Below are 21,803 nucleotides of genomic sequence, written 5' to 3'. Positions count from 1 at the left end.
AATGGTTTAAAAAAATAGGAATTCGAGGAATTCAAGAATTCAAAGGATACAATAATAACTGAAAGTAAGGAATCAGCAGATGTGTTTCATCAGATTAGACACAGCAAAAAAGACAACTGGCAAAATGGAAAACAGATCAGAGATAATATCCAGACTGAAAGATTAAGACTAAACATTAATAAATAAATGAGGAAAAGTACAATAAAAACTAAAGGGACAAGTTGAAAAAGACCAACATATTTGCCAGTGGGTCTCAGAAATAGAGAGATGGGAGAATAATGACAAACTAAAAATATAATGGCAAAATATCCTAAAGTAAAAAAGAAATAAAATCAAGTCAAGAATCAATCAGGAAGTTCTGACATCAAGCAACATAAACACAAAAAAACCTGCGACTAGACACATCCGGGTAGAACCAAAGACAGATAGGGTATAAGGATATGTAGGGATAAAGTCAAAGTCCTGCCTCACAAACCAACATGGATGAATGTCACACAAAATTATTAGACCAAAGAAGTGTGGTGTAAAAGGTACACGGGTTGCTTTTAATTATCCTACTAACAGACATTATGCAAAGAAAAATAAAAAGCAATCCATGGTCTTGGAAGTCATGACGGTGGTTTTTGATGGCGAGGAGGTCCGGCCGTGCTTGGGAGACACTCGGCACAGCTCAGGGGGCACTGGCAACATTAGTATCTCTTGATCTGAATCATGGTGACATGGCCATGCTTCCTTTGAGATTTTTCAGCAAGTTTTACACTTATGATTTGGTCCATTGTTGAATGTCTTTTAAACTTAAGTAAAACTTCATGAAACATTTTGAATAGCTTATATTATAGGTCACACAGTGACCAAGAGTGAGGGGTTAGCTTTCTTGGGACGTAGCGAGATCCATGACAGGAATGTAAACAGAGGAAGAAGAGTAGTTAAACTTGAGATCAGAAGTCAGTTCATTGCATTGTTTTACTTTTAGAGCCTCTTTACATCACAGCCAGTTAATTGACATGGTATGAACTCTATTTAAGTTGAAAATATTAGATTCTTCAAAGCAGTTACTGTCAAGTCTCCTGTCAGTTCTGTGTACCAACAACTGACCATTGAGAAGGGGGTTAGGAGGGATCCCTTGGTAGCACTCCTCTGGATAGTCCTTGGCAGTTAGTAATGTCAAGCCTTGAGGGACAGATTTATCAACTGAAAACATGGTTTGCTGCTACTTTGATTTCAAAAATTTGTTACAGTTACAAATTTGTAAACCCAGTTTTCTTCAAACTTTTGTTTCAACTCTTCATGAAATCTTATTTTATACTTAAATCTATGAATTTCCATAAAAGATTTAAATATACTTAGTTTTGAAATTTATTTAAATATTTTAGATGGCATTTGCTACATCACTATGTTTTGTTATCTCCCTAAGAACTTTAAAAGACAAAAGTCATAGCAAATAAAAACTTGCCGAGTATTTAAATCTTTATTAAAGTTCAAATAATCAAACTCAGATATTTTGAGAACCTTTATTTTTCCTATATATGCTATTAGTTTTTACAAACCAAAATTTTCTTATATGTCGTAACTTAATCATGACGCTAAAATTAAATATGTCATACATTTTAAAGCCTAATTTGTTGGATTATGTAACATGTTAAGTTCTTTCATATGTTACAAATACAAAATAGCATATCTACATAGAGTTTTCCTGAACTTAATATAAAAATGTTAGTGTTTCATAATTTTTCTGAATTTTATACTTAGTATTACCCACTAAATGATTTTTCCATTCCAAGTAACATTTAATCATCTCTCAACTGATTGAGATTGCATATTGATCAGAGATTTTGTAGATTTTGAAAGCTGGAGCTGCAGACTATCAGGACAAATTTTCTCATGACCCAGACTTTTACAATCTTTGTGTTGGTAAGCATAGGTTGGTTTCATAGCCTGAATTCCCTGAGTTACTCCCTTACTCGATTTTCTTATATTTTCTTTCAGCTTCATTATCTGGTCAAGGTGGACAGAAGTCTAAAACCCAGATCTAAGTGACTCTGACACCTGATTGGATTCAACTAGTCACTGTTTGAATCCGTTATGAGTTTCCTGGCTTTATTCAATCCAGCAGAGCCAAAAACAAAGATGTGAATGACATTTCATCCTACATGAAAGAAAGGTCCCTTGTCCTACTTTGCTGTGCAGTCAGAGTTCTCAGGTCAACATGAGTGCAAGCCCTTTTTTTGGAAGTCCCTGAGAGTGACTGCTATCACAAGTGATTTTCCCTGGAACTCTGTCTCTGTTAGCAACATACCAAATTTGCCCATTCTTGGCTCCCCGCCTAGTGGGAATCAGAACCTCACAAATATGTCTGTGCTACCCTCTAGTGGCGGTTTCAGGTAAATCAGACATGGTTAGCTTGAGGCCAATAAGAACTTTTCACTGAAAACAAGTGAAGGAAAAAAAAGAAAGCATAGGAAATCTGTATACATGAAACTTAATTTTATCTTTGTGAAGTACATAACCTAAAATGTATTCACCATAACAAATGTCTTTTTATTGTGCTTGTGAACTCATAGGAATGACAATGGCAATTCAAGGTCATGTCAGCAATAACTTGAAAGAAAATATCCTACACTTCTGTAGCTAGTATGAATGTCACAGTTATAAACTCAAGTGTTCAAGACTCACTCAGATTTCTGACTCTGAGTCCCATTTCACTGATACATTACTTTAATACTGAGTTAAATCAAGTGTAAATGTCAAATTCCTACATTCTGATCATCGACATTTAAAGATGACCACCATAGTTTTAAAATAGCATTCCAGAAAAGTTTTACAACAAAGGATTGACTATTGGCTATTTCTTCAGTAGTGTAGAAGGCAAGTCAGTGTTTTTAACAGGAAATAGAATTTGTTATTAGATATAAAAGGAGATGATAAAATGAACAAAATCAGAAATTCCTACTCTTGACAAAACTGCTGTTATTTAATATACAACGTAGTATCAGTCAGCTATAAAAAAGAAGAAAATCATGCCATTTGTGACAACATGGCTAGACCTTAAGGACATTCTGCTAAGTGAAATAAGTCAGAGAAAGACAAATGCCATATGATCTCACTTAAATGTGGAATCTAAAAAGTCAAAACCAAACACAAACACCCAAGATACAGAGAACAGATTGATGGTTGCCAGAGGAAGGAGGTACATAAAATGGGTAAAGTGGGGTCAAAAGGTACAAACTTTCAGTTATAAAATACACAAGTCATGAGATATAATGCCCACGACGACTGCAGGTAACAATGCTGTATTGTATATTTGGAAGTTGCTAAGAGAGGAGATCCTAAGAGTTCTCATGACAAAGAAAAATGATTGCAACTATGTGTGACGATGAATGTTAACTAGACTTGTGATCATCTCACAATATATACAAATATCAAATCATCATGTTGTACACATGAAATTAATATAGTGTTATATGGGAGTTATACCTCAATTAAAAAATGACAGTTATTTATTAGTAACTTCAAATAAGAAATTAGGATAACAAAAGTTTCTTTTTTTTATTAGCCATTTTGTACAGTCTTTTATTAAGAAAGGGGTACCTCCTAGATTTGATTTATCATCCATTACCGAAAATGATGAAACCGCCACCATTAGCCAGCCAGACTTAAGCCAATTGACAGGAGCAGTTTCTCAGGTAACTAACTATGTTACTCTTATTATCAGCCCAATTCTTACTTATAAAATATCTTTTCTTAACTTGTGAAATATATTATACACAAAAGACTGTATAACATGCAATTGAACAGACTAAAGAATGTTATGAAAATAAGCTTTTTAGATTATAAAGTGACATATTCATTCCTTATAGAAGTCCCTTGTGTGGGGCACCTGGGTGGCTCAGTGGGTTAAAGCCTCTGCCTTCGGCTCAGGTCATGATCCCAGGGTCCTGGGATCAAGCCCCATATCAGGCTCTCTGCTCAGCAGGGAGCCTGCTTCCTCCTCTCTCTCTGCCTACTTGTGATCTCTGTCTGTCAAATAAATAAATAAAATCTTAAAAAAAAAAAAAAAAAGAAGTCCCTTGCGCATCTCCTATCTTCTATTCAGAGTTTGGTGTTTATCAAGCCCATAATCTTCTTCTTCCCTTTTTTTTTTTTTTTTTAATAAAGATTTTATGTGGCGCATCTGGGTGGCTCAGTGGGTTAAGGCCTCTGCCTTCAGCTCAGGTCATGATTCCAGGGTCCTGGGATCAAGCCCCGCATCGGGCTCTCTGCTCGGTGGGGAGCCTGCTTCCTCCTCTTTCTCTGCCTGCCTCTCTGCCTACTTGTGATCTCTGTCTGTCAAATAAATAAATAAAATCTTAAAAAAAAAAAAGATTTTATGTATTTGAGAGAGAGAGCGAGAGAGAGAGCACATGAGCAGTAAAGCACAATTAGGTGGAGCAACAGAGGGAGAGTGAGAAGCAGACTTCCCGCTGAGCAGGGAGCTGGATGCAGGGCTCAACCCCAGGACCCTGAGATCATGACCCAAGCTGAAGGCAGACTCAGACCAGCTGAGTCCCCAGCCATCCAAACCCATACTCTTCTAATTTTGCCAATTACGTATATACTTTTATAAACAGTATGACCTTAGTTTAATTGTTATGTAATTTTATTTAAATGGACCCATTAATTCCTCTGGGACTTCCTTCACTTAGCATAGTTTATGAGCTTTACCTGTTGTTGTATGTCACAGTTCATTCATTTCACTGGTTGAAGATATCTAATATATAACCAAACTACCTTTTTTTTTTTTAATCGCCACATTGTTAATGGCTATAGTAATTGTTGCTTGTTTCTTTTTTCTTCTTTCAGATTTTTATTTAAATTCTAGTTAGTTAGCATAAAGTGTAATATTGGTTGCTGGAGTAGAATTTAGTGATTCATCACTTACATGTAACACCCAGCGCTCATGAAAACAAGTGCCCTCCTTCATGCCCATCACCCATTCAGCTCACCCCCCACCCATCTCTGTCCATCAACCCTCGGTTTGTTCTCTGTCTTTAAGTGTTTCTTATGGTTTGCTTCTCTCTCTTTTTTTCCCCCTTTCCCATAAGCTCATCTGCTTTGTTTCTTAAATTCCACATATGAGTGAAATCATATGGCATTTGTCTTTGGCTATTTTGCTTAGTGTAATATACCCTAGCTCCATCCATGTTGCTGCAAATGCCAAGATTTCGTTCTTTTTGACAGCTGAGTAATATTTCATTGTACATATATACCACCTCTTCTTTATCCATTCATCAGCGAGTGGGCATTTTGGCTCTTTCTGTAGTTTGGCTATTGTGGACATTGCCACTATGAACATTGGGAGCTTCTTGTTTCTTACTATGGTAAGTAGCGGTACCATGACCATTCTTGTATGTCCCTGTACACATGCTCCAACATTTCCAGAGTTCCAGAGTTTGTAACCTTTTATGTGCTGTGGCTTCTGTTGCCAATTTTGTAAAACTTCAGCACACAATGAAAATAACTGCATCTGTGTATTAGTTGAGTATCAATGACAGGGAACGGTGGAAAACAAAATAGCTGTTTGGGTTAGCACCATGAGAACACATCACGTCACTGTTTGGTGGAGGAATGACTGCTAAGTATAGTTGCCAAATGGTTGGCCAGCTGCAGGTCACGGAAGTATCTGTAGAGAGTAACACATGACTACTTGAAACCTAACAATGGGCCCCATAATTGCAATTTCAGAGTAGTGATCAACACATGTGACATTTGAAGATATTTGCAACAACTGTAATTATATGTAAAATAGTGTGATTTCTTCCATAAAGTCACAGTTATTGCTAATAATATTGTGGCTTACTTACCTCCATTGATAAACTGATAACTGAAGAAAATGCTGAACTTGGACTGAAGATGAATTTTTTTCAACTCTCTGTTAGGGCCAATTTAATGTTAAAACCTGTTTAACTATTAGGGCCTGCTTAGACAGAGCAACTCCATATTGCCTAAGTAGCCGTATTGTTGTTTACATCCACGGACTTCATTCTGGGAATAAATGCCCCCGTAGTTCCTGGTATGGTTCCGGGTATCGATTCCAGGAGTAAACGCCTTAACAATAGAAACCACGTACCTTGGGTCTGCAGTTATGCCCTATAAAACCAGCCTGTGAGATCGGGAGGGGGTCGCTCTCTTCAGAGGTGGCCCTGGCTGGTCAGTCTGACTTCTAATGCTTGGCATAGAATAAGGCTTTGCATAACTTTCACTTCGTCTCAGTCTTGTTCCTTTGATAACAGACCCCAACACTCTCCATGTTCATGGATTCCTGAAATTTTAACTCTGGACCCCAAAGGACACTCGACTACGAAGTCCTGGTCCAGAATGTGAATCTGGGAGCATATTTGATGGGTCATAGGGCATTTACCCATTTGACATTATAACAAAATGCTAAATAATTTTCCAATACAGCTGTATCAATATCCACTTCTGCAATCTCTAGATAAGAAATTTCTTTGTAAGGCATCATGGCCAACACTTGTATTACCTAATATTTCAAATTTTGCCAGTGTGGTGAGTGTCAAAGGGTATTTATTTTTTAATAGGTATATATTCACATGTTCAAAAATAAAAATATAAGGGACCTCTGGGTTGTACAGTCAGTTAAGCATCTGACTCTTGGTTTTAGCTCAGGTCATGATCTCAGGGCTGTGAGATTGAGCCCCATGTCAGGTTCCACGCTCAGCACAGAGTCTGCTTGGAATTCTTTCTCCCTCTCCCTCTGCTCCTCCCACTCATGCTCTCTCTCTCTCCAATAAATAAATCTTTAAAAAAATAAAAAATAAATAAAAATATAAGGCATAGATGAAGAACTCTTGTTTCTATTAATATACTTCTCCATTTTCACTGCTCTGCACTTTGTAGGACACTTGTTGCATTTTGTTATGCAAATTCAGAGAAACACACAGATAATATTCCATAACCTCCCTTCTTCTATTCAAAATTTAACAAAAGAGTTTTTACTTAATAAGTACTGGAGATAATTTCATATCTATACATGAAGAGTGTCTCTATTCTTAAAGTTGCATCATATTTCATTAGGTGACTGAACCCTAGTTCATTTCTACTCACCTCTCTAGATGGCATAAGATACCTTGCGAGGCACACCATTGCATTTAAGTGAGCAATTTTTTTTTTAGTATTAGTTGAAAAGCAGACAAACAATTGAGAATGAATAGATTTGAACATTTTTAAAAGTTTTTTTTTTTAGTTTTAAGCTATTCCAAGCAGTAGTTTTAGAGAGTCAGGAACACCATAAAAATAGTCAATCTGTCTTATTCCTCCTTATTCCCTTAGTCTTCCTCCCTGGAGTTAATCTCTTTTATTAGTGTTTCTTCTGGTGCATAGCTCTACATTTCTAAATAGTAGGCACACACGCTGTTGTTGTTGTTGTTTTTTATCAGCACTGGTGAAAATGCTTGGCATATGGCAGACACAGTTATATATTTATTCAATGATGGATTCTATTATTTCTTCTCTATCAGTTTAGATATTACCCCTCGTTGTGGAAGATAAGTATTTAGCACTGCTGTCCTCTCTCACAATGGCAAACCTTCACTTTCCTGTCTTCCAGATTCGTTTACTTAAGAAATCTTTGTTAAATCTATATTCTAGCTATATAAGGATTATTACTGTGGAGACAATAAAGAAAAGAAATTCCCATGTCTGTCTGTCTGTCTGTCTATCTATCATCTATCAACATATCACACTTTGTTTATTCATTCATCCATCAATGGACACTTGGTCAATAATTCTGGTCTGACCATGGGTGTAAAAATATCACCTTGAGATACTGCCTTCAATTCTGTTGGGTTTTTATCCAGATGTGGAATTGTTGGATCACATGATAAGTCTACTTTAATTTTTTGGGAGCTACCATACAGTTTTTCACTTTACAGTCTCACTAGGAGTGCACAAGACTTCCAATTGCTCCACATCCTCACCAACATGCACTCCTGTTTTATTTTTTTATAATAGTAGCCATCATAACGGGTGTGAGGTTATAACTCATTATACTTCTGATCTGCATTTCCCTAATGATTAGTGATATTGAACATCTTTTCATATGCTTTTTGGTCACTTGTATATCTTCTTTGTATAAATATTTAAGTCCTTTGCCCATTTTAAAATTAGTTTATTTGATTTTTGTTGTTCTTTGTATAAGTTCTTTATATATTGTTGATGCTACCCTTTTATCAGATACATGATTTGCAGATATTCTCTCCCATTCCACAGGTTGCATCTTCATGGTATTGATGCACAGTTTTTTATTTTGATGTAGTGCAGCTTATCTATTTTTACATTTGTTATTGCTGTTGTTTAGTATCATATCCAAGAAATCATCACCAAATCCAATGTCATGAAGCTTTTCCCCTGTTTTCTTCTAAAAGATTTATAGCTCTAGTCTCTTTGTCTTTGTGTCAACCTTGTCATCCAAACTTTCTGTTGAGTTTATTTCACTTTCCTGTTTTTAGTTTCTAAGAGCTCTCATTCTTCATTGTATTTTTTTGTAGAAGTTTCTTATTTTGTAGATGGATGTTCTCTGATCTTTCTGATATTACCAATTTTAAAAATGTATCCCTATATATTGCTTTTGTTTTCTATTAATCTCTCCACCCACACACTTTAGTTTCTATCTTTGATCTAAGTTTCCTTCCTCGATTGTCTGGTGATACTTTGTTGCACATATATATCCAAGGAATTCATGACATTAATTAGCTGCTGATTGGAGGTGGCTTTATAGAATGGCTAGAGCTTGTCAGCCAGTAGGATAATTAATTTAGGATAATTGGGGGATAAATGAGCTTCATTTGGGGGTGAGATTAGCTCCAAATGTAGATTCCTTGGGGGTTTTTCCTTGGCCTTGGTCAGTTTTTCCAGTTAAGAGTCTTCTAATCTCCTTCCTGGGGTGGAATGGGTCACAGGGATTGGCACACACTTATCCATCAGTGTTCTTACAGCCAAGCAGCGCAGGGGAGCCAAGAGTCTCAAAGTTCAGCACGTGGACTTTCACTTAATTCCTCTCCTCTCTTTAGAGTAGCTCTGTTTCCCACGGTACCTGCGAACCCAGGTCTGGAGATTGCTCATTAAATTTCTCCATGTTAAGCAATTTCCAGTGTCCCATGTAGGCAGAAGAAGGCTAGATGTTAAATCATGAAGGATTATAGCAAAATGGGGACTTGTCTCTTCCTTAAATAGTCATTTAACCCATTCCTGTATTTTGATATGAGGCTGTATAGCATTCTCTCCTTCTCAGATGCCCACTAATCATTTCTGGGGCCCTAAGGCATGGATGGGCTTGCTTCTCCCTTGCTTCTCAGGTAGCTCTGTTCTGTTATCACCTGTATCTCTTTACATCATCCAAAATATTGTTGCCATCATCCATTATGTCTGAATGACTTTGTACCGTTTAACCTTTTATACATATTTTAATTGTGTCACAGAGGAAATGGAGTTGCACAAATGAATTCAACTTCATTTCCCTGTTTAAATTTGGAGGAACCATTTTTATAATTTGAAACACACCTTTCTAGTTTCCATACATTAGCTGCCAATTATAATCTCATTTCATTGTATTTGATCTGTAATCACGTCAGGTGCTTCATACCAAGCAGAATAACTACTTGAGGATATTATTGTTTTAATTTAACTTGTATTTTAAGACTCAATTATTTAATAAACTCTCATATTCTGGGTTTTAATTTCACAAACTTAAATCCTCAGGCAATTATTGAATTAAATTCACATCTTTGAACTTTGAGGTTAAAAACAAAGTTTCTGCTTCACCGTGTTTTAGTAACTATTTGCAGAAATTTATTTCTTCAATGATTAAAAGACAGTATTAACTCTTTTAAAAGCATTGGTTCTTTAAATAGCTAACATGTTTTGCTGAATTTATAAATGGATTCTTAACGTGTTCCTTTCATTTCACAGGGTAATATTATTTCACAAGCTATACTTGGAAAAGGTAAATTAATAATCTTCTCATGACTTTCACAAACATCAAAACACAAAAGGATCTCTGCTTCTTGATAGCTCTTAGAGGTCCCTTCTCCTGGCTCTTGGTGGCCTGTCTCCAGTGTCTCCTCTGATGTGTTAACTTTAATCTGCTCTGCGCTAGAAAACTCAGATAATCTCACTTGTTAAATTCATTCTTTGTTGTTGTTGTTGTTAAATTCATTCTTAAAGTCAAAATCAAAGATATCTGATAAAGGGCCCATGACTACAGTTCATGTGTTTTCATACATGCACTTGATGATCAAAGCAAGGAAACCATCACCAATTCCTCAGTTCCTAAATATAGACTTGGCCAATCCTCAAATCTAAAGAAGTGTTATGTGGCATGTACATATGTAACATTTTGACTCAAGAAGTCTATAAGAACTTTATGACATCACTTGATCAACATAAAATAAGATGTAGAATTGTTAATGATGTGGGAGCATTTAAATGGCTTCTGAAATGTATTTGTTGCAATAGCTCTCTGTTCTCCTTTCTTCTGATGCATAAGCTACCCCTCCCTCTTCCTCTCTTACACAAACTTGTCTGCCTATAGCAGTTGTCAAATACTTAAACTAGATAATTTCTGCTGTATCTTTATAATCTGTGAAGAATGGTCACACAAATTTGTGAAAGTGATTTCAAAAGTTTTGAACACTCTGCTATTTGTTTAAGTTAGGATTACATTCTCCTAGGTGTATGAAAATGTGTCTCTGCAGGAGCCTCCCCAAATTTGAGGCTTGCATGTAAATGATTGCCTCAGGAAACATTTTTTTTCAAAAGTAGAATTCAGTATGCAAATTGTCCTCTATAATTTTCCATATCTCAATAACTTAATATTTAATGATGTAGGTGCAAATGACACGTTTGTCTTCTGCTGTGCACAGACGAACTGATAGACCTTGGATTGAATGATGCAACCCATCAGGGGGAAGGATTAAGTTTGGAAAGAGATTTGGTCAGCCTGACAACAGCAACACAGGATAAATCACAGGAGGAGTTTGCAACCATAAATAATAATGTTTCTAAAGAAATATGGTTGGATTTTGAAGACTTCTGTGTTTGTTTTCAGTAAGTATAAGTTTTTTTAATGTGTATTAAATATAGTGGATGTACAAGTCGTTAATTTTTACCTATCATTCAAAAGAATTAAACCAATATTAGTCTGATATTGATATGATACCCAGTAAAAATGTTAGAGAGAAAAGCAAGTGAATTGATGGTCCACATAGAATATTAATAATAGCCAAACAGCTCTCAGGCCAGTGTCTGCTCGTCCTCAGAGACTTATTTGTTGATGAAGCTAAAGATAGTTTATTTACTGAGAGGGATCATTTTTGTCTCCTTCGGACAACTAATTCAATGCAGTTGTTATTCTTTTCCCCTGGCTTTATTGACCTAGAATTGATAAATAAAATTATAAGATATTTATATATCTTAAATATATATGTTTATATAAATATATATCTTAAATATATCTAAATCTAAATATAATAAATGTATATTTATTATATCTTAATGTACATGGTGATGAATCAATATACATTATGAAAGATTCTCCCCATCGAGTTAACACATACAACACCTCACACATTTGCCAATTGGTGGGAGGGGCAGGAATATTTAAGTTATTCTCTCCTAGCAAGTTTCAGTGATACCATCCAGTATTATCAAGAACAGCCACCTTGTTATACAGTAGATCCTCAGATGTTATTCATCTTATAACTGAACGTTTGTATCCACTTACCAACCTCTTCTTATCTCCCCCACCCTCAGCCCCTGGCAACCACTATTTTCCTGGGTTGTTGTTATATAAGTTTTTTTAAAATTTTCATCTGTCTTTACCTTGTTCTGCCTGTAATCATTTGATGCTATGAAACTTAGCATGTAGTACTAGTTCATTGCATATGATGACAGTAACCTGTTATAAATAATGTTTTTCAGGAACATATATATTTTCCACAAGCCCAATTCATATTGTCTTAGCTTTCAAAAAACAGAATTCAAGGTAAATATATTATGATCTCTTCTCCTTTCCTTTTATGCAAATTTTGATTAAATCATGCTAGTACAAAATACCTTGAAATCTATCAAGCATTTCCAAATTCGTAATTATATTAACAAAATCAATTCCTAGAGTCTTCTACTGATCTCTTATCCGGACAATAAGCAAAATTCTGCTACCTTGTATCTCCAAGTACGATTCATCTGATTATGTTCAATCCTGAGCTGCATTATTATGTAAATTCACATTAAAAATGTTTGATTTATGAATAACTGAAGCACAAATACATTCACTATATTTGATTTCAATTAGTGTCTATTGAATTGCACGCTATTCCTAAAACAAAAGCACATTTTTACTACCATTTCTGCTTTTTTTGTCCATGTTCTTCTGTCTATGTGGCGCCCATTCCCCTTCATCTTTATTGCCTTCATCTGGCTAATGCTAGAAGTCTTTCATAACAGCATCAATGTCCTTGACCCTGTGAGACTTTCTTCCTTGGCCACAGAGTCTAGGTCAAGTACCCTGCACTCTGTGTGACCTGTACTTACCCTTCTCTGTCCCAATGGCCTGATTACTTCTCTGTGCTCCTCCTCCCACCCACCAGCTTGATGTTAACATCTTAAGAAGGACTCTGTCCTTTTGTATATTATTACAACACTGGTCCTGGGATAAGGCAGAAACTCAATAAAAAATTAATGACTGAATTAACAAATCTCATATCGTGTGGCATTTTGGAGAAAACTATGAAACATAGTCTAGGAAACTGGCTTGTACTGAAACGCTTATGTTGCTTGTAGGGGAGCGTTCAAGCCCCCAGTGATAATGGCACATCTCTATAAGGCCTGTGCAGAGGTGGGGGAAGAAAGAAGTGTTGGAGATGACTTTTCTCATTGCACTCATATTAGATGAAAATCCAGGCAGCAAAAACCTTCTGTGCATTTTTCATGAGGTGCTCTTTAGCTGGATGTCTGCTCTGAAAGTAAGGATCGGGTCCCTCGTAGTGCCTGGGGGGAAGGTAGCAGGGAGAAATGGTCAACCTAGCTCTGGAGTTTATCTATAAAGACACCCAGAGGAATGCTTTGACTTTTTGAAGATAAAAACACTGCTAATCAGGAATAACCGAATCCAGAGTATGAGGTGAGAATAACATACAGTTTACAGGTCACTGCAGCATATTTCCATATTCACACTGTTGGCAATAATAAGATGAAGTCATTTAGAGGTGCTTACTCTGTTGTTGGGCCTGCACTAGGTTCTTTACTGTATTAACTCTGCATAGCAAACCCTAGAAAAGGACTATTATGATCAACATTTTTCAGGGAAGGAAACTGAGGCAGGTCAAGGCTGAGTAAACTGCCCAAGACCACCCACCTGGTAAGTGGCACAAGCGTCCTGAGAATTGTGCCTGATGTGAAGCCTCTGCTTTGTCACTAGTTCTTCCCTCTCACTAGGTTTGCCAGGTTGGTGGCCTGGAACGAGGCTGCCTGGTTTTGAATTCATGTTTCATTTGGGGTGGGATCTGACTAAGTTCATTCCTTTTTGCCTCCATTTTCTCATCTATGAAATTATTGCATTAAGAGCCCTTATAGATAGGGTTGGGAAATAATGGAGAGAATGTATGTAAAACACTTAGAAGAATGCCTATTGTTAACAAGGGATAATCAGTGTCGGCGGTCATTGTTACTAAAGGCAGTTTGGTTATGCATTTGCTATACACCACTATCCCAACACACGTGCCTGTGTGTGTGTGTGTGTGTGTGTGTAACACAATGGCCAACTGTTCTTTATTCTGATCCTATTTTTACAAAGTGATGTAAATATAGATTTCTCAGTCCCTTCTTCATTCTCCTGAATTTTTTTGTTAACATCAATGGTATAAGAAAACAACAATTTTTTCTTAGAAGGCTTTGGAATCCAAACTTAAAGCCTTTGGGATCACCTGAAAGGAAGGATTGGTTGTGGTCTAAGGCCAGGCATTCCTGATTTTAGTGACCACAGGCACTGCCAGCTGAGCCTGAGACCCCTTCCAGCACATTCTATAGATGTTCCATTGGTGCTCAATGTAAAGGTGGGGCAGCAAATAAGCTCTGTGCGGAAACTCCTCCTCCAGCATGCACAGATAGGCTGGCAAACCCAAGCTTCCTTCATAATTTTAGAGAGTGAATACTTGCAACAACTGCCTTTATAACCAATGTGTGGCAGCCAGAAGGAAACAAAGAAGATAAATGGCAAGTGCTTACTATTGAAAAATATCGGGGGAAGCAATCATTTAAAACATGGTCATGTTGTATCGAGCATTTCCAGCAATCTTGTCACACTTGATTAAATAACAAGGTTGTGTTTTTCACAGTATCACTAGAGATTTTTCTTTTATACTTTAATTGTTTATTTAAATATCATTGTGTAATAAAATGAAAGCTTAAATCTATAATAGCAATGAAATTAATTTAACACACTTACTATACATACAGTATACAGTATACATACAGTATACATATACTATATGCCATCAGTCAGAATTATGTTGAAGCACCAGTCAGTTGAGAGGCAATAAAAGTACAATAGTCTCAAAGACCAGTCCTGGAGCTGGTCAGTAGAAAGACCTACTTTCGACTCTTCAGCTTTGCTATTTGCAAATTCTGCCACCTTTGGCAAATTACTTATTCTCTTTGTGTTTCAGTTTCTCCATCCACGATCATGCATATAATAGTACCCATTTAGGATGGACTGAGTTCATGTTCATGTAACCCTTATGTGGCTGTCCTTCAAGGGAAGTTCTGGTTTTACTCAGTACTCTCTTGCATCTTCAAAACAAAAACCCAGCCTGGTACATTGGTGTTCAATGGTTGTATTTCTGAAGATACTGTAAAAAAAGGATGAAAGCATTTATATCACATACCACCCTACAAAATACCTTAATAGAACCCATTAGACATTTCCATTCTCTGCAAAGGTTACTCTGTGGCCTATTATCAAGGACAAATATATATTCTTTGAGCACTGCTCAGCTTCCAGCCCTGTCTCCTCCATTTGTTATTTCTAGAACAAGCATATCCATTTTCTTTGCTCTTGGAGAAGAGTTTTGACTCTCTGTGATGGGACAACCAATCTTAAACACAGGTCCTACAGACCCATCTTCCATAGACTATTGCCAACATTTACCTAGTGTGATTTTCTTCGTATCATGAAAGCTGTGAAATATTTATCATGGTGGCTAGGGCATAGTAGGTTCTCTCTAAATGTTAGGTATTGTATGATTATTACAAGTGGCAAATACAACATTAATAGACTAATACTAAATTCAGTGATTCATCTGATTTCTTGCAGTTCTCAGAAGAACGTGTGCCCTACTATCTATTTGTGGATAGTCTAAAACCTATTGAACTGCTGGTTTGCTTTTCTGCATTGGTACGATGGGGAGAATCTGGAGGTAAGAGAGCTTTGAGAAAATTACAGTCTTTTTAAATTTTTTAAATTTTTAAAAATTTTTTTCAGTGTAAATTATAGTCTTAAATCCCAGCTTACTTTCATTCAGTCCAGGGGAAATACAAGATGTTTAAGCTGTAGATGCAGGAACTTATTTCCTCTCCAGAGTCTCTAAGAAAGTCTTCCTTACATCACCTTTCAAGAGGCTCTTCCTGCTCAGACGTTGTGGGTTATGCTCACTCTTGCCACCTACACCTCTCCTTGTCTTAGTCCTGTGTTCCCCTCTTCGGCCTGATACCTACTTTTTTTTTTTTCCCCCCTTCCACATGTCATCATTCTTGAGTCTTTTAAAATCTATTAAAAAACATGCAGTCTTTCTTTGATTTGACAATTCTGAAGCTCTTTTATGCCATCCCACTTTGGCCTTTGTTTTCATAATTATATTCTAGAAGGTACCTGCCAATCACTGTGTCATCTCAAACTTCTCCATTTCAGGCTCTGACTACAGGACCTGACTCTCCAGTTCACTCTTCCTAAAACCCTTACTCTTATAATTCTTTGACTCCTCCGGGACCACCATCTACTGACCCTCCTACTTTTCTCTGTCCTCTTTCTCCTCATGTCCCTATTTCTCTCATCCCCAGTGTCCATGACCAGCCGTTGTAATGGTAGCCATGGACACACCTCAGTGTGATTGCTCTTCTTTCCCTCTCAGCTTCCTTTCCTGGCAAAACCCTGATATTGGTTGATTCAACAGATGAACTCTGCATCTTACCTGTGTACATCAGAACAGCTAAATGTGACTAGAGAAAAAAAATAATCCTATCAGCTAGCCTCACTTTCAACTGAGGGCCACAGACTTCAAAATGGCCCTTGAGCACTGCCGATGTTTCCCTGGTTCATGTGTTCTCCACTCTTGTCCTCATGGAAGACTGTCTCAAACCTCCAGATCTCTCCAACAGTTGCTCTCATCCTTGTACATTTTTAGCTAATGACCTTACTGCTATTTCCACTGGTGGGATAGACAAAAATCAAGAATGACCTACCTCATCTTCCCATAATGAGCTCTTCACAATACTGGTCACCTTCCCTCCTGCTCTCATGGAGGGACTATTATTGCTTCTCTCTGAGACAAGCCCCTTGCATGTTTGCACATATGCACAAAACATCATTCTTCAAGTCTCTGTCCTGTTAGGTTAAAGTTAAATCTGTTTATTTAAAAACAGGCTAGGAAACAGCATTTTTTTCCCCCTTACCAATCATAGTTTTACCTATGGTTTGTTTTTAATTTTACCTGTACATTTATTTTTAACTAAGATAAACTTGGCTAAGCAGATCACATTTTCCCTTCTAAGGAAAACATGGATAATCGGAAGTTTTCTTGATTTTGATAAATAAAATTCAAAGTAGTACCTCCTATTTCAGATGAAATAACTGTTTTTACTGGATTTCCCAATATCAGTCATGTCAATTCTATGTGATCAATGAAAAGCTATGGCTCTTATAGAAAAAGCAAAGCCTAAACAGCAAAATCAAATTATCTATAGTTTAAATTTATAATACCTGGCACTGTGGAGGTACAATAAAAATTTGCTGAATGCTGACTATTAAATGTCCTACCAACTTTGACAGCAGGGACTATGATTTTCCACTCAGTTATACCCAGTGTTGTGAATGGTGTCTAGTGTAGCCATAGGCAATAAGTATTCGTTGAAAAAATTTGCCAAACTTCAGTGGTATAAGCTTAGTATATCTACTACCTAATAACTCCTAAGCCACACCATGTCTTCAAACGTTGAAATTCGATGTGTGTGGAGGTGTTTCAGGTCATGTTTTGCCCTTATATGCTCAGCTTATAAATAGGGTAAAAATATAATTCCTGAAGATGTAATGTACACCAAAGTGACTATAGTTAACGACACTATATTGTATATTTGAAAATTGCTAAGAGAGTAAATCAAAGATTCTCATTACAAGAAAAAAAATTGTAATTGTGTGTAGTAATGGATGTTAACTAAATTTTCGTGGTAATTATTTCACAATATATGCAAATAGCAATCATTACATCATACACCTAAAACTAATAAAATGTCTTGTGTCGATGTTGTCTCAATTACATTTTTTTTTTAATTTAAAAAGTCTTTTGGCCTTAGATACTGATGAAAATTAGTTAATATTCTTTATTCATTTTAAGAGGAACACTTAATATGAAAATTAAATTTTTGTCCATTATTTGCTTTTTCTACACATAGTCAAAGCTAAGAATCAAAATTAAAAACTTCGATTAAACAATGGGATATTTTGATCTCGCTTTGCCACTATCTTAGGAAAATCTTTTATTTTCCCAGATGTGGTGTCTTTCCCCCTTAAAACTGCATCTAGAGAGATATTGTGATTTCTGCCACAGATGATTAAATGGGATAGTCTTGTCTGTACTTTTGTTAACTCTCCCACTCCTGGTTTCTTTAGTGAGAGATGATTCTGAGGAGGAAAAACGGACAGAGAGGAAGACCTGAGTCTCACCAGTGTTATTTCCAGTAGTTATTTACCCAGAGTATTTTCTCTGGGTTTTATGAATATTTTCAGAAAATCTCTAATTCCTGATATTGTTATTGTTACTAATGTTGTAAAGGCCAGCTAAACTGTCACAGTCAAATTTTAACATTTTTCCTCTCCTCCTAGCTTTAGCAAAAGACAGCCCCCAAATAGAGCCTGGACTGCTTACAGCTGAATCAGTTTCTTGGAAATCTCTGAAGTCTCGGGAACTTGTTACAAAGATTCATACATATGCTACTAAGGCTACAGTGGTTCGCCTGCCTGTTGGGTATGGAATGACTTCATTTTTCCCATATGAAGAATTTTTTGAAGCCTTGTAAACCACTGGCTACCAAATAAGTAAACAATATGGGACCTAGAATATTGTCTCCAGAAGTGATTTTGTAAGAAACAGAGCTATCACTAAGATTCTTGAGAAAAATAATTCCATGAACAAAGAAATTGAAGAAATGCTGGTCAGTGAATCTCCTTTTGGAATACTCATGATTGTCAAAGTCTGGTAATTTCTTAAGGAAGAATATAGTTTGGGGGCACAGAGGGTGGCTCAGTCATTAAGTATCTGCCTTCAGCTCAGGTCATGATCCCAGGGTCCTGGGATCAAGCCTGGCATTGGGCTTCCTGCTCTGCGGGAAGCCTGCTTCTCCCCACTTTCCCGGCTTGTGTTCCCTCTCTCACTGTCTCTCTCTCTGCCAAATAAATAAATAAAATCTTAAAAAAAAAGAAAAAAGAAAGAATATGGTTTAAAATAGCATTTCTTAAAATTCATTTATTAAACAATCCTTTTTGTTTTCTGGTAAATCTTATATCCCTTGGTAAGAACTATGATTTTATTTAAAAACAGATTGACAAACATAGCATTTTTTCCCCTATGGTTTCTATATTTTTAACCTGTGGTTTGCTTTTAATCTTACCTATAGTTTTATTTTTAATTAAGATAAATTTGACTGAGATAACATTTTCCATTTTAAAGAAAATATGCAGAGTTGAAGCTTTCTTGATTTTGATAACTAAAATTCAAAACATTACTTCCTATTTCAGATGAAATAAATATTTTTACTGGATTTCCTAAGATCAATCATGTTAATTCTATGTGATCAGTGAAAAGCAACAGCTCTTATAGAAAAAGCAAAGCCTACACAGCAAAATCAAATGCTAAAATAATGTGTGGCAAGCACCCAGTATTCCTAGAAAATAATAAATTTTAGAACTTCAGAGTTTCTCACTTCTACCCTAAAAACTTTGTCATAGAGAGACTTTCCCAGAAGTCATTATTCTGTCTGAGTGCTCATCCACCACGACAACCAAAAACAGGAAATTAATAAAGAACCTTCTTATATATATCCAAGTGTTTCCCTCAGGACCTAATCTATCAGCGTGAGTGTTTTAAGTATGTTCCAAGTGCTCAGTAACTGAGGAGAAATGAGCATCGCTGCTCTCAGTGATACCACAACCTGGTAGGAGAGGCACAAACAACATAGGTGAAATGACACATTTGTGAGGAAATGACTATGAAATGAATCTGAAATCTACAAAGCCTTAAGCACCATGAATTATTGTTAGGGAAAAATCGAGACTCATCTCCTGTGATGTGACTGCGGTGTATGGCAGAAATTTCCCTCGTGGTCAAGTTCATCATTTAGTGTAACTACTTTCTGTCCTATATAGTTAATGCAATTATATCCCATGACCTCTGATGATTCTTTCAGAATGAAAATTAAAAGGTCTTTATCCCATCTGTGTTAAAAAATTCAACTCTCACTAATGTTTGACTTCATTTGAGCACAGAGTGTCATCAAGCAACTAACAGAGGCTAGAACTACAACAAAGGAGCCCACTGGTCCTTATATATTTTCCATTGTCTTTAGGAGACATATGCTACTCTTCACTGCATACTCTCCAGTAGGACATTCCATACACATCTGCAGCATGGTGACTTTTGTTGTTGGAGATGAAGATGTTGTGCTACCCCACTTTGAGCCCGTAAGTGTTTAAGCAACCGTGATTTTGTGTGCGTGCGTGTGTGTGTGTGTGTGTGTTTTTCCAAAGACTTGGAACTAAATCATATTCCTCACCCATTTTTTTTTTTTACCTTTTAAAACTGTTAATTAAGAATTAAGAACTAAGAATTAAGAATTAAGAAACTCCTCTCAAATGTATTTATGTATAATAAATAGTCTAAACTCTGTAGAGATACAAATAAAATAATTTTAGTTTTTCTCCAACAACTGCCTTCACCTCTGCTCTGTGGAATTCCCTGTCACATCCACATTTTTGGTAGATCCCATAGCATATTGGTCGTTTGGGATGTATAGAGGGTCAGTGCAGACCTTTTAATTAAAGTTTAAAATTATGGTATCATATGGTCCTTGTACCCCTTCATTGACCTAAGGAATTTGGAGTGTTTGACTCTGGAATTCAGGGAGAGAGGATCCATGGATAATTCTGTCATTCTTGTTCATCTCTTCTTCTCTTGGCCTCTTCTTAGTTTCTCTTACTCCTCTGTTCTGAAGCATCTGAAAGAAGAAACACTGTAAATGAACCCAGCATTTCCCCTGAGATCCTGTCTTAGTTTTAGATGATTCCCATAAGACATCTTATTTAGATATGTTGCCTGCTGCTTTTGGGGGCCCAATTTGTGTGGGGCATTCCTGCTGCACAATTCAGTTTTACACCCTCTACCAAACCCATCTCCATGTAGCACCTCCTCATATTAATGAAGCAGGATCTTCTCAGCCATTCAGTAAACTTCTGGACCCAGGTAGCAACAAGATGCCTCAGGAGCAGCTCTTTTATTTTTTTTTTAATTTATTTTTTTTAAAAGTTTTATTTATTTTTTTCTCAGAGAGAGTGAGCACAGGCAGACAGAGAGGCAGGCAGAGGCAGAGGGAGAAGCAGGCTCCCTGCTGAGCAAGGAGCCCGATGTGGGACTCGATCCCAGGACCCTGGGATCATGACCCGAGCCAAAGGCAGCCGCTTAACCAACTGAGCCACCCAGGCGTCCCAGGAGCAGCTCTTTTATGTTAATGTTGCTGTGGCCCAGATATGCTTAGTCATGAATTCTTGCCTCTCTGGGCAGTGGCTGTATAGGATTGCCCATGGCTGCCCCCTCTCTGCTGTGCTGTTTCTCACCTGTCCTCTCCCTCCTGCTCAATAGAAGGAAGATCAACATGTCTTACAATGTTATAAGTACATGTCTCTTATTCCCTTAATTATATTTATCTTGTTTATTTTAAATTCTTTTTTTTTTTAAGATCTTATTTATTTATTTATTTATTTGACAGACAGAGATCACAAGTAGGCAGAGAGGCAGGCCAGGGGTGGGGTGGGAAGTGGGCTCCCTGCTGAGCAGAGAGCCTGATGCTGGGCTCGATCCCAAGACCCTGAAATCATGACCCAAGCTGAAGGCATAGGCCCAACCCACTGAGCCACCCAGGTGCCCCTGTCTTGCTTATTTTAAATTATTTCATTTTTTCTTTGTTTTCTTTAAAAAAAAAAAAAGATTCTGCTTCAGGTAGTATGGATTATCCAGGTTGTCTCTTTCTTTAGGTGACTTAACTTTATAAATGTTTAGTTATTTTAGTCTATGAACTCATCTTTTCCTGGGGTTATCAGTTCCTCCATCTTGTAAAAATTGCTGGGCCTGAAAACCAGGCCCTATTATTCTTCAGTTCTAATGAAGAAACAAGAGATAGACTAGTCCAAGAGCAGAGAGACAGAAACTCCTCAGAGCCATACGTGATCACTCCCAGTGCTGCCCTTTAACCAATTTTTCTGGTCATGGCTT

The 21,803-nt window shown here is 36.8% G+C and overlaps 1 protein-coding gene across 1 annotated transcript in view; it reads left to right on the top strand.

The window, feature by feature from the left end:
* ADGB (androglobin) overlaps positions 1-21,803 on the top strand; it is a 189,622-nt gene that overhangs the window by 88,418 nt on the left and 79,401 nt on the right. Inside the window, exons 15-21 of the mRNA XM_080806887.1 lie at positions 3,554-3,683; positions 9,964-9,997; positions 10,917-11,100; positions 11,974-12,037; positions 15,365-15,467; positions 18,146-18,287; positions 19,885-19,999. Coding sequence (XP_080663013.1) covers positions 3,554-3,683; positions 9,964-9,997; positions 10,917-11,100; positions 11,974-12,037; positions 15,365-15,467; positions 18,146-18,287; positions 19,885-19,999 — 772 coding nt within the window. The remainder of the gene's footprint in view (positions 1-3,553; positions 3,684-9,963; positions 9,998-10,916; positions 11,101-11,973; positions 12,038-15,364; positions 15,468-18,145; positions 18,288-19,884; positions 20,000-21,803) is intronic.

Source organism: Martes martes, assembly GCF_963455335.1.
Source record: "Martes martes genome assembly, chromosome: 6".
NCBI classification, from domain to species: Eukaryota; Metazoa; Chordata; class Mammalia; order Carnivora; family Mustelidae; genus Martes; species Martes martes.
Note: the sequence above shows the minus strand (reverse complement) of the source record. Positions and strands in the feature narration are given on the sequence as shown.